This window comes from Protobothrops mucrosquamatus, unplaced genomic scaffold (assembly GCF_001527695.2).
Source record: "Protobothrops mucrosquamatus isolate PMUCROS unplaced genomic scaffold, P.Mucros_1.0 scaffold4774, whole genome shotgun sequence".
Lineage (NCBI taxonomy): Eukaryota > Metazoa > Chordata > Lepidosauria > Squamata > Viperidae > Protobothrops > Protobothrops mucrosquamatus.
Genome location: NW_015390665.1, coordinates 52,947 through 66,299, shown reverse-complemented (window position 1 = coordinate 66,299; position 13,353 = coordinate 52,947). Strand labels below are relative to the sequence as shown.

Sequence of the window (13,353 nt, the reverse complement as noted above, 5' to 3'; positions counted from 1 at the left end):
TCCCAGAATCCCCCAGCCACTGTTTGTGGACTTCAACTCCCAGAATCCCCCAGCCACCGTGTGTGGACTTCACCTCCCAGAATTTCGTCAGCCACTGTGTGTGGAGTTCAACTCCCAGAATCCCCCAGCCACCGTTTGTGGATTCAACTCGCAGAATTCCCCTAGCCACTGTGTGTGGACTTCAACTCCCAGAATCCCTCAGCCACTGTGTGTGATTTCAACTCCCAGAATTCCCCCAGCCACCCTGTGTGGACTTCAACTCCCAGAATCCTCCAGCCATGTGTGGACTTCAACTCCCAGAATCCCCCGGCCGTGTGTGGACTTCAACTCCCAGAACCCCTCAGTCACCCTATGTCAGGCCCCAAGCCAACAATGGCAGGTGATTCTTTAGCCTTTTCACACCTCTCGACAGACTCTTGCCAGCGTGAAGACTCGACTCTCCCTCTACGACACCCTCTGGGAGCTATTAGGCGGGAGCTGTCTCTACCCTCTTTCTCTCACAGAGGCTACCTGGGAGGCACCCCCTCCCTCCCTTCCAGGAATCCCCCTCCTCACTGGTTTCTGCCAGAGCGCCTGCCCGAAGGCGGACCCTGGCCCCAGCCCCTCGCACCTTGATCGTGAAGCTGAGGATTTCGATGCCCATCCTGCCCACGTCTGGCGCCGCCACCTCCCGCACCAGCTTGGCAAATTGGTCTCGGTCCTGATAAATCTGCTCGACGGTCAGAGTGCCTGCAAGGCAGAGAGAATGGGTGGAGGAAAAACACATACACATACACACACACACCAACAGCCAAGCAGGATGGAGGGGAGCAACACTCAAGGGCAGGGGCCTTCAGACTTGGCCACTTTAAGACTTGTGGACTTCAACTCCCAGAATTCCTCAGGGCTGGCTGAGAAATTCTGGGAGTTGAAGTCCACAAGTCTTAAAAGTGGCCAAGTTTGAAGATTCTCTCCCTCTGTTAATGCAGCCCAGCACTGTGTTGGCTTTTTTGGCAGCTGCAGCGCACGGCTGGCTCATATCGAAGGGATGGTCCACTAGGACTCCGAGATCCCTCTCACAGTTACTACTATTGAGCAAGGTACGATCTGTTCTTCTCGGATGAGAAGCAAAATGTTTTCCGAGGGAAAAAACCCCAAATTCCAATCGCCTTTTGGAAAAAACATCTTTGGGGCAACTGTACCATCCTAAGTGGCCTGGCCTGACCAGGTAGACCAGCCTCAAAGCCAGGGGACAGCTTGTGGTCCGGTTAGGACGCCCTGCAAGCTACTTCCTTTCTTTGTGACCCTCGTAGGCCGCCTTCCCTCCGGCCGATACGCACCCAGGATGGAGCGAAGGTGTCCCTCCAGGGTCTGCAGGACGACGTTCTTGATGTCCTGGACGTTCTTCCCCAAAAACTGCTCGCAAGCGACCGCCAGGAGTTCCTTCTCGGTCATGATCTTCACCTGCAGGGCAAAGGGAGGCAGCATGGCGGGAGAGTCCGCAGAAGACCAAGGAGAGCCGGCCACTCGCTTGGCTTCTAGCATCGCCCTGGCTCGGTTGGGCTGGGTCCCTAAACGACGGGCCACACCAGAGAGAACCCCCAGAACCAACCCCCTCCCCGCTTTGAAGAGCCTGCAGTACGGGGGACAGATCAGGACAGGGGTAGTCAACCTTGGCTCTTTTATGACTCGTGGACTTCAATTCCCAGAATTCCTGAGCCAGCTTAGCTGGCTCAGGAATTCTGGGAGTTGAAGTCCACGAGTCATAAAAGAGCCAAGGTTGACTACCCCTGGATCAGGAGAACAACCCAAGGAGAAACAGCTGACCTCCAGAGTAGACACGAAAATGGTGGACTCAGGTTAAACCTCCTTAAGTCTTGTATTCTGCTAGGTTCACGGGGTCTCCACCTTAAAAAGGGTCCCTGGGCCCCCACCCAGGCACGACAGATGGCGCTTCCAGTTAATTAGACAAGTATTTTTCGACCTGAAGATTAACTTTCAAGGTAGGCGGACTTCAACTCCCAGAATTCCCCAGCCAGCACAGCTATTTGAATTGAGGGGTCGTTCTACACCGCCCCCCCCCCCCGACTCGTGGCCTGATACAGATGTTAAATCTGTGTTTCTTTGGGCGCTTGGAGACGGGGGGAATTCAACTCCCACAATGCTCCAGCTGGCTGGCTTCCCGATTTCCTGTGAGCTGGGGGATTCTGGGCGTTGAAGTCCACCCGTCTCCAAGTGGGCAAGATTGAGAAACGCTGAACTGGACTAGGCAGGAATCAGTACCAAATTCTATGGCCAACATATTTTTATACCTCTCTTCCTCCGTAGCCCCCACTGTCCACCCCAGCCCCCACTTTCAGCACCCCAAGATTATCTTGCTGTGGGTGCAAACACAGCCAAAAGGTAGAAAGAGATTGTCCTTGACTTACAACAGTTGGTTTAGTGACCGTTCGGCACTGGAAAAAAGGGACCTAGAACTGTTTTTCACACTTACGAGCACTGCAGAACGGCCCGGATCACGTGATTGAAACTCAGACCCTTGGCCCCTGACTCACATTTGTGACGGTCACAGCATCCCGGGGCCGTGAACCTCCTTTTGCGACCTCCTGGCAAGCGAAGTCAACGGGGTGTGTGTGCCAGATTCACTTAACAACGATAAGAATGGCGGTGATTCGCTTAGCAACAGTGGCGAGAAAGGTCGTAAAACGGAGCAAAACTGGCTTAACGTCTGTTTCGCTTAGTAACAGGAGTTTGGGGCTCCCTTGCAATGCTAAGTGTATTTTGGGATCCAGGCAAGGGAAGGAATCCAGCAGGCAGGCTCTGTTCAAACTGTGCAAGGAAGAAGGGTCAGTAAATGGGTCTGGGGGAGGGAAAGAGGGTGGGGCAGGTCAACGGGAAGGGGGTTGGGCTAGACAACCTCTTGAGGTCCCTCCCAGCCCATGGATTCTACTCAACTTTGGTTCAATCTTGAGAGCCATTGACTGAGATGGGAAGCCACGGAAAGCAAACGAATACCTAAATTCCGAAGCCCCTTTTTATTTTTACAGGGTTCCCCTCCCCCACTTAGCTTGCTTACTTTTATTTTCATCTGGCTTGTTTTTTAAAAAAATGTCCTAAAAGCAGGCAGCCCTCAACTTACGACCATTTGTTTAGTGACCGTTGGCACTGGGGAGTGGGGGAAAGCGACATACGACGGTTGCAGCAGTCCCCCAGGGTCACGTGATCCAAATTGGGGCATTTGGCGAACACTTAAAAGGATTTGCAGCCTGTTGGGGAGGTGGTGGCTGAAATGTGTGGCTTCCCAACAAGCCAAATCCAAAGCCGGATTTAGAACACGGAATTGTAGGGCTGGAAGGGACCCGGGAGGTCTTCTAGTCTAGCCCCCTGCGGATGGCAGGAGACCTTATACATCAGAGGTCTCCGACCTTGGGCCGCTTTTAGGCATTGTGGACCTCAACTCCCAGAATTCCCCAGCCAGCTAGATCATTCTGGACAAATGCTTAGTGGCTGCACAACGCCCTTCACAACCACACGGATGGCCTTAACAACCGTGGCTGAAAAAGGTGGCAAAATCAGCCGTGGCTCCCTAAACAACGTGCTTAGCGAATTCTGTGGTTGTAAGGTTGAGGACAACCTGGAAATAACTGGGGTCCGTGGTGCCCTCTGAGCTTCGCTGCAGACTTTTCATCACCCAACTAGGTAATGTCATCAGTGCTGGAAGGGAGTGAGGTTTGCCAAGTGGTTTGGAGAGAATATTTGTAGCTCAGGGTTGAAGTCTGCGGTGCCTTCTGGGCTGGCTGGTCTCCTTGCAGATGTTTCATGACCCAACTAGTTAACATCATCAGTGACAGTAAGAGGAGGAGGAGGAGGAGGAGGAGGAGGAGGAGGAGGAGGAGGAGAATTGTGGGGTCCCTGGTGCTCTCTGAGCTGGGCTGTTTCCTTGCAGATATTTCATGACCCAACTAGGGAACATCATCAGTGCTAGAAGTGGGGGGAATGCAGAGAGGAGGAGGAGAATTGCGGGGTCCTTGGTACTCTGAACTTGGTGGTTCTCCTTGCAGATGTTTCATGACCCAACCAGGGAACATCATCAGTGCTAGAAGGGAAGGGGGTTTGTGGAGTGTAAGAGGAGAAAGGGGAGAGGAAGAGAAGGAGAGGAACGGGAGGGGGCAGGAGGAGCACTGTGGGGTCCTTGGTGCTCTCTGAGCTGGGCTGTTTTCTTGCAGACGTTTCATGACCCAACCAGGGAACATCATCAGTGCTAGAAGGCTGTTTGTGTATTCCTCTCTATAAAATGAAAACACTCCCTTCTAGCATTGATTATGTTCCCTAGCTGGGTCATGAAACGTCTTCAAGAAACCAGCCAAGCTCAGGGAGCACCAAGGACCCCCCCCCATTTCCACCCTGAGCCACAAAGATGCTCTCCTACCGGGACAAAATAGATACCACCCCCAGCAGCATTGCTGACAAACAGCTGACAAACAGCTGACAAACAGCTGACAAACAGCTGACACCAAACGGAAAACCGGAGCAGAGGAGAACCTCCAGACAGACACCGGTGGGACCCGTCTCGAAATCCGGTGACGTCGATTCCCCGGCAGGCCCTCCGCGGCGCGCGGAGGAGGGAAGCACCCGTTTAGCGACCACGTCAGAAGAAGCAGCAGCAGCAGCCGGCCTTCCCACCCGAAAGGTGGCCGCTGTGCGGAGTGTGGGCCGGTGGCGGGGGGTGGGTGGGTGGGAGTGAAGAAGCCCCCATCCCCAGCTTTGGCGCGCGCGAGAGAGAGAGGCCCCCTCCGTCTGGGCGAGCGCCGGTCTCCCGGCCGGCCGGAGGCAGGGACAGAGCAGACACATGCATTCCTGGAAAGAGGCGTTGGAGGTACCGTACCTGGGCCACACCTGTGACAGTTAAAGCTACCCCCTCCGCCGTCTCTACGTCCTCACACCTGGGCTGTAACGTCATTATCTCTAGGGAAATCCTGCCAAGAGACGTAAAATATTGGCGGCGCGTTTCCAGCTGGCCGGCCCGGCTCTCCCCTTCTTCGCTGGGGGTGGGTGGGTCACCTGCTGCGAGGCTCCAGGGTAATGTGGAGGCTATACACTTCCCTGCATTTTTTTTTGGGGGGGGGGATGACCGGACTGCCGGTTTCCTTCAGCCTCTCCCCCCCCTCAAAAGGGGAGTCTGGGAGAGCAGCTTTCCGCCCAACGCAGGGATCGTGAGATGCTGCTGGGGGTGGGAAGTGGGAAGGGGGCGCAGGAAGGTCTGACATGGGGGCTCTACGGCATGTTCTCCCCTCTCTGGCAAGCCCCCCCCCCGAGAGAGATGGCCGGAGGTCCCGAGGCTGAAGGATGGACAGCCCCAAAGACGCCGAGAGTTTCTGGCTAGCTTCAGCCCTAGAGTCCAAGATCCACAGGAGGGGGACTTGAAAATTAAGGAGGACCCCCCCTTTTAAAAAATAAAGATAGTAATAGCCTGGCAAGCCATGTGTGAATGTGCCTGACCTGTAAGAGTGTCTGCGGCCTGATACTGGGTTCTTTTGTTTTATTAGCCCCGGGGGTCTTTTATCATTTTCCATCCTCAGCAACGTTCAAGAGGATGGACTTCAACTCCCAGAATTCCCTAAGGTGTGTGGCGGTTCCTGGGGAAGTCTGGGAGCTGAAGTCCACCTAACTTCACCTGCCTTAACAAACCTTCAAGCGAATGGCAGAGGGATGCCAACGTCAAGCCTATTATCTCCTCCTTCTGGGTCCTGGGCTCAGCTGGTCTTCAGAACTGGCCAGCAGCAGAGACTGCTGTGAACACCGGCTTCAGGGGGGGGGGGTGTGCTTTTCGTCTCGAGACCAAAACAAACCCTGGTTTCCTCTAGGGAAGGGGCCGCCCTACATTGCTGGGCCTCCGATCCTTCCCCCGAGCGCTTGCCACCAGAAATCGTGGGTGCTCCATCACTGGAGGTTTTTAAGAAGAGACTGGACAGCCATTTGTCTGAGATGGTATAGGGTTTCCTGCTTGAGCAGGGGGCTGGACTAGAAGACCTCCAAGGTCCCTTTCAGCTCTATTCTATTCTATTCTATTCTATTCTATTCTATTCTATTCTATTCTATTCTATTCTATTCATTCTCTATTCTGTTCTGTTCTGTTCTATTCCTTATTCTATTCTATTCTATGTTGTTATTCTATTCCATTCTATTCTATTCTATTCTATTCCTTATTCTATTCATTCTCTATTCTGTTCTATTCTATTCTATTCCTTATTCTGTTCTATTCTATTCCTTATTCTATTCTATTCTATTCATTCTCTATTCTGTTCTATTCTATTCTATTCCTTATTCTATTCTATTTCTTATTCTATGTTGTTATTCTATTCTATTCTATTCTATTCTATTCATTCTCTATTCTGTTCTATTCTATTCTATTCTATTCTATTCTATTCTATTCTATTCTATTCTATTCTATTCTATTCCTTATTCTATTCATTCTCTATTCTATTCCGTATTCTATTCATTCTCTATTCTATTCCTTATTCTATTCATTCTGTATTCTGTTCTATTCTGTTCTATTCTATTCTATTCCTTATTCTATTCATTCTCTATTCTGTTCTGTTCTGTTATTCTATTCCTATTTTATTTCTATTTTTATTTCTATCCTATCCTATCCTATCCTCAGACTAAAGCAGGGTTATCTGGTTAAAATGTCCAGAGGATGGCAATAATGGATTTGAAGCTTAACTTGTTTTTTGAGGAGGGTCTTTTTTGTGTTTTTAAAGCAGGTGACTTTCTGATGTGAAAATCGAGACCAACAGATGTCCCAGGTCAGACCTGGGCGTTTTTACAGACCACGGGCCACATCTGGCCCTTTGGCTCTCCCTGTCCGGCCTGCATAGATTGCTTTTATCTTAGAAAACAATGATTTCCCCCCCCCACAATTTCTCTACGTCCTCGACTAACGACAGCTCACTTAGCGACCAAAGTCACAATGGAAAAAAGGGACGTGTGACCTTTTTTTCATCACTGCAGCATCCCCGTGTGGTCACATGATCAAAATTCAGACACCGGGCAACCGACTCGTATTTACGACGGTCTCAGCGTCCCAGGAGGGGTCACGCGATTCCCCTTTGGCGACCTTCGGACAAGCAAAGCCCACAGTGTGTGTGTGTGTGTGTATGTGTGAGTAAGCTGGATTCCCTTCACAACCGCGTCACTAACTTCACAACTGTGACCAGAAACGGGGTCCTTAAATGGGGCAAGACTCATTTAATGACCCTCTCACTTAGCCACGGAGGTTTCGGGCTCGTTTGTGGACTACCTGTATCTTTTTTTTCCCTTTTTTTGGGGGGGGGCAAGGTACATATATGTCCGGGCGCAACCTCACAGCCCTGTTGATTCCGCTCTGTCCACAACAATCCCAGCTTCTCCGGGACAATTAATGGCCCACCCCTGCCCCAGGTGGACGGGGGTCTCCTTGGGCAAAAGAGAGCTAGCACGGGGTGGGACGGTATGCCCCGGTGCTCAGCTGCCCCCCCCAGACGGTTCCTTGACCCCCTCGGCCGGGTGGTGCTGTGTGAAGTTTGCAAAGCGCCGTCCAGGGTGAGCGAGTGCCAGGGAGCGTTCCCCATGCGCCTCTCTGGATTACCATGGAGGGCACGAGCAGGTAGCCAGAGCCAGAGGGAGAAGGGGGGGGGGAGCCAAGGAGAAAGAGAGAGAGAGAGAGAGAGAGAAAAAGAGGAGTGGGTGCCAGGAGGGGGTCCCGGTCTGCTTTGCTGCTGCTGCTGGTGCTGCTGTGCTGCGTAGGACAGGAGGAGGAGGCAAGACGGAGAAGGGTTAGGCAGACGTGTGAAAGCGGGACGGTTATTACCTGAGCGACCCCCGTTACGTACAGTGGCACCCCCTCCGACGTCTCAATATTCTCACAGCGACATAGGATGGTCATGACTTCCAAAGACAGTCTGAGCAGCGATAAATAAGGGTGGGACACCAAACACACAAGGCGGTTACCAGAGAGCAACAGAAGCCCCTCGCCGAGAGAAAAGACGGGGCTTTGTGTGTCTGTGGAGGGGTGGGGGGGGGAGAAAGTTGGCGTTATTGAGGGCAGGAAGCTTGGCTTTGTTTGTTTGTTTGCGCGCTCCGATAGGCGGGGGAGATTAGCCTTTTCCAGCAGGGTCCAGGCCAGGGATAGGCAGCGTTGGCTCTTTTATGACTGGTGGACTTCAACTCCCAGAATTCCTGAGCCAGTCATGCTGAGGGGAAAGGGAGAGGTTTCCAAGCTGAGCCAGGATGTCTCAGGAATTCTGGGAGCTGAAGTCCACGAGTCATCAAGGGGGCCATAGTTCCCCCATGCTGGCTCAGGAATTCTGGGAGTTGAAGTCCACGAGTCACGAAGGGGCCAAGGTTGCCTACCCCTGGTCTAGGAGGCTCACCGCTTAGAACAGGAGGACTTAGGACAGGGGTCTTCAAACTTGGCCCTTTTATGACTGGTGGACTTCAACTCCCAGAATTCCTGAGCCAGCCATGCTGAGGGGAAAAGGAGAGGTTTCCAGGCTGAGCCATTCTGGCTCAGGAATTCTGGGAGTTGAAGTCCACGAGTCATAAAGCGGCCTAGGCCTAGGCCAGAGGTAGGCAACCTTGGCTCTTTTATGACTCTTGGACTTCAACTCCCAGAATTCCTGAGCCAGCCATGCTGAGGGGAAGGGAGAGGTTTCCAAGCTATGCCAGGCTGGCTCAGGAATTCTGGGAGTTGAAGTCCACCAGTCATAAAAGAGACAAGGTTGCCTACCTCTCGTCCAGGCAGATGGCCCGCCCCTTCTTGGGGTCCTACACCTAGGAGGGGGGCAGTATTGGGGGGCAGAAAGTCCCGATAGGATCTGACCCCTTGGTGGGAGCACCCCAGGCCACCTTTCCTCCAGAGACTACTTGAGACAGATCCTGCTTTGATTTCTCTTTCCAGGCATCTTGTCTGTCTGCGGCACCCCCCCCCCCACTCTGATGGAATGGGTGGCAACGGATGGATGGAAACTCATCAAGGATAGAAGGAACCCAGAACTAAGGAGGAATTTCCTGACAACTGGAACAATGGATCAGTGGAACGACTTGCCAACAGAAGTATATAATAATAATAATAATAATAATGATGATGATGATGATGATGATGATAATGTTGGAAGGGACCTTGGAGGTCTTCTAGTCCAACCCCCTGCTCAGGCAGGAAACCCTATACCATTTCGGACAAATGGCTGTCCAGTCTCTTCTTAAAAACTTCCAGTGTTGGAGCATTCACTGCTTCTGGAGGCAAGGAGTTCCACTGGTTAATTGTTCTGACTGTCAGGAAGTTTCTCCTTAGTTCCAGGTTGCTTCTCTCCTTGATTAGTTTCCATCCGTTGCTTCTTGTCCTGCCTTCAGGCGCCTTGGAAAATAGCTTGACTCCCTCTTCTTTGGGGCAGCCCCTGAGATACTGGAAGATTGCTATCATGTCCCCCCTCGTCCTTCTCTTCGTTAAACTAGACATCCCCAATTCCAGCAACCGTTCCTTATATGTTTTAGCCTCCAGTCCCCTGATCCTCTTTGTTGCTCTTCTCTGCACTCTTTCTAGAGTCTCTTTTTTACATCGTGGTGACCAAAACTGGATGCCGTATTCCAAGTTGGGGATGCTCCATCACTGGAGAGGCTTTCGAGAAGAGACTGGAAATCCAGTTGTCTGAAATAATAATAGGATCTCTTGCCTGAGCAGGGGGTTGGACTAGATGACCTCCAAGGTACCTTCCAAATCCTCCTCCTCCTCCTCCTCTTCTTCTTCTTCTACTACAACTACTACTACTACTACAACTACTACTACTACTACATTATTACTACCTCCCAGGTCCCTTCCAACTATTATTCTGTTAATTGATTAATCAATCAATCAATCAATCAATCAAACAATCAATCAGTCAGAGGGAGTTGTGGGTTGGTCCATCCCTGGAGGCCTTTAAGAAGAGACTGGAGATCCCCTTGTCTGAAATAATAATAGAGTCTCCTGCCTGAGCAGGGGGTTGGACTAGAGGACCTCCCAGATCCCTTCCAACTCTGGTGTTTGGGGCCCACTTTCTCCGTCTCCTGTGCAGGGGTACTCCTGCTTGCCTTCTGCAGTGAAAGCCAGCAGGCTGAGCCGTGGGTGGGAAGCTGGGGGGGGGGCTCAAGTCCCAATAAATTTCGGGCCAGCAGGCGGATCCGAATCCGGAGCTAACGGGGGCAGCTGGTTGACTTTGACTTTTTTAGGGGCCTGGTAGAAGAGGGAGCTGAACTGCGCTGCGGTCCTGGACAGACTCTTTTCTGCTCGTAAAGGGACCTCAGTCCAGAGCCCCCCAACCTTTGGGGCACCAGGGACCACCACTTCTGTGGAAAGAGGTTTTCCCACAAACTGGAGTGTGTGTGGTTTTGGATGCTGCCTGCATCTCACGGATGGGGCTTTGCTTGTTTGTGCGGCCCGGTTGCTGGCATGCCGCTGCCCAGTACTGGTCCATGGACTGAGAATTGGGGACGCTTGTTCTAGTCCAGCCCCCTGCTCAAGCAGGAGACCCTAACCCATTTCAGACCAGTGGCTGTCCAATCTCTTCTTAAAAGCCCCCAGTGATGGATCACCCAGAACCTCTAGAGGCAAGCTGCAACAGCAATTCCTGGAATCAATAACAATAATGAAAGTTGGAAGGGATCTTGGAGGCCATCTAGTCCAACCCCCTGCTCAGGCAGAAGACCCTACGCCAGGAATGCACAAGCTTGGAACTTTAAGATTGGTGGACTTCAACTCCCAGAATTCCTGGGAGTTGAAGTCCACCTGTCTTAAAAAGTTCCCTAGGCTGGACACTCTTATCCTACTACACCATTCTGGACAAAGGGCTGTCCAGTCTCTTGTCCAAAAAACCTCCAGGGATGGAGCACCCACAACTTCTGGTGGCAAGGCGTTCCACTGGCTAACTGCTCCAGTTAATTTTGCGGAGGTTCTCCCTCATCCAGGCCATGGTCGTCTCAAAGGTGCTTTTTCCAGGAGGCAACTGGACTTCCTTTGTTTTTCTTTGAAGAATTTTCACTTCTCATCCCAGAAGCTTCTTCGGCTCTGACTGGATGGTGGGACACGGGAGGATTTATCCTCCTTGCAGACAGCCGGTCATTTGCATCCTTTTAGAGGGTCATTGAGGCCACTTGGAGGTTTATCTGTGTCCCTAAGATCATCTGAGTGGTGCAAATGGGTGTGGGGGCTTCTTGGAATTGCTGAAAGGAATTCCACACCCATTTGCACCACTCAGGTGACCTTAAGGACACAGACAAACCTCCAAGTGGCCTCGACGACTCTCTAAAAGGAGGCAAATGACCAGCTGTCTGCAAGTAGTATAAATCCTTCCATTCCCCACCATCCAGTCAGAGCCGAAGAAGCTTCTGGGTTGAGAAGGGAAACCTCTTCAAGGGGAACAGAAGGATTTATACTCCTTGCAGACAACTGGTCATTTGCCTTCTTTTAGAGAGTCGTTGAGGCCACTTGGAGGCTGACCTGTGTCCTCAGGGTCACCTGAGTGGTGCAAATGGGTGTGGAACACAGTCCTTTCAGCAGTTCCAAGAAGCCCCCACACCCATTTGCACCACTCAGATGACCTTAAGGACACAGATAAACCTCCAAGTGGCCTCATGGACTCTCTCAAAGGATGCAAATGACCAACTGTCTGCAAGGAGTATAAATCCTTCCATTCCCCTTGAAGACATTTCACTTCTCATCCCAGAAGCTTCTTCAGCTCTGATTGGATGGTGGGAAACGGAAGGATTTATACTCCTTGCAGACAGCTGGTCATTTGCATCCTTTTAGAGCATCCTTTTAGAGAGTCGTTGAGGCTACTTGGAGGTTTACCTGTGTCCGCGGGGTCACCTGAGTGGTGCAAATGGGTGTGGAGTTCCTTTCAGCAGTTCCAAGAAGGCTCTTCACCCATCTGTGCTTCTGAGGACACAGGCAAGCCTCCAAGTGGCCTCAACGACCCTCTAAAAGGATGCAAATGACCGGCTGTCTGCAAGGAGTATAAATCCTTCCATTCCATACCATCCCGTCAGAGCCGAAGAAGCTTCTGGGAGGAGAAGGGAAACGTCTTCAAAGGGAATGGAAGGATTTAAAGTCCTTGCAGACAGCTGGTCATTTGCCTCCTTTTAGAGAGTCGTCGAGGCCACTTGGAGGTTCATCTGCGTCCTTAAGGTCACCTGAGTGGTGCAAATGGGTGTGGGGGCTTCTTGGCTGCAGGATGTGTTGTGCCCTGGGTCCCTTCTCTGGGCTCAGGCTGTTGCCATAGAGATCCTTCCGTTCCCCACCCTCCAGTCAGAGCCGAAGAAGCTTCTGGGATGAGAAGCGAAACATCTTCAAAGGCAAAACAAGGAAGTCCGGTTGCTTCCTGAAAAAGCACCTTTGGGTTCCCATTAATTGTGTCTGCTTTCACCGGACGGCCTGGAGGATGGCCCGGAAGGAAGGAAGGGCCATGGGAGACCCCCTCTCCAGCCCCTCCCTCCATCTCTCTCCACTCCTGGCAGAGGCAGAGGCCGGATGCCACCACCCGGGGGGGGGTCTCCAGGCCGGCTTGAAATGGCCGCCGTCCCAAGGGAGCAGCCCTGCCAGCTGAAGGGGAGACAGCCCTGCCAACCCCCCCTTCCCTTCCTGCCCCCCCTTTCCCAGGCAGAGGAGAGGGGAAAATCTGTGCATGGAGGAAGGGAAGGGGAAGGAAGGGGGGGATCTGGTGCCCCCCTGTAAAAGGGGGCCTGGCGGGGGCTGCTTCAGAGGAAGAGCCGGCGAGGACTTTAAATCAAGTTTTCCAAATGGGGACCTGGTGCAGACTTTGGGGACTTGCAAAGGGGGCCCTAGAAATCTCGAAGGGGGCTTTCAGGGCCACCCCCCAGCCCAGCTTCTCCCCTCCCCCACCGCCAGGAGGAGGACTCCCCCCCCAACGGTCTTTGGGTCGTCCCCGGGTAAACCCAGAGCCTCGTCTTTTTCTGTGTTAGTACAAGCAGAAGGGGGAGGAGAGCCCACCCCCCCAGCCACCCCCCTGGCACACCATCCTGTGCTGGCAAAGCCTCGCCCACCCCCCCCAGGGTGCCCCACACAGCAAAAAGAACAGCACCGTCACAAAAAGGGGGTATTAGAGGCTGCACAGAAGACACCCAGCGAGGGAGGGAGGGAGGGAGGGGAAGAAGGAAGGGAGAAAGGAAGAGAGGGAGGACAGAGGAGGAAGGAAGGAAGGAAGGAGGAAGGAGAGGGAGGGAGGGGAAGAAAGGATAGAGGAGGGAGGGAGGGAAAAGGGAGGAGAGGAAGAAAGGACAGAGGAGGGAGGGAGAGAGGAAGGGGAGGGTGGGAGGGATGGAGAAGGAGAGGGAGGAAGGACA

The 13,353-nt window shown here is 52.6% G+C and overlaps 1 protein-coding gene across 1 annotated transcript in view; it reads right to left on the bottom strand.

Annotated features, from left to right (window-relative positions):
* Positions 1–610: 610 nt before the first annotated feature.
* The window catches only part of LOC107299297 (flotillin-2), a gene marked incomplete at its 3' end in the record, with an annotated part of 38,261 nt that continues 25,518 nt past the window's right edge, over positions 611–13,353 (bottom strand). The window contains exons 3-5 of the mRNA XM_015828658.1: positions 4,865–4,955; positions 1,320–1,443; positions 611–729 (exon numbers count right to left, since the gene is read on the bottom strand). Coding sequence (XP_015684144.1) covers positions 611–729; positions 1,320–1,443; positions 4,865–4,955 — 334 coding nt within the window. The remainder of the gene's footprint in view (positions 730–1,319; positions 1,444–4,864; positions 4,956–13,353) is intronic.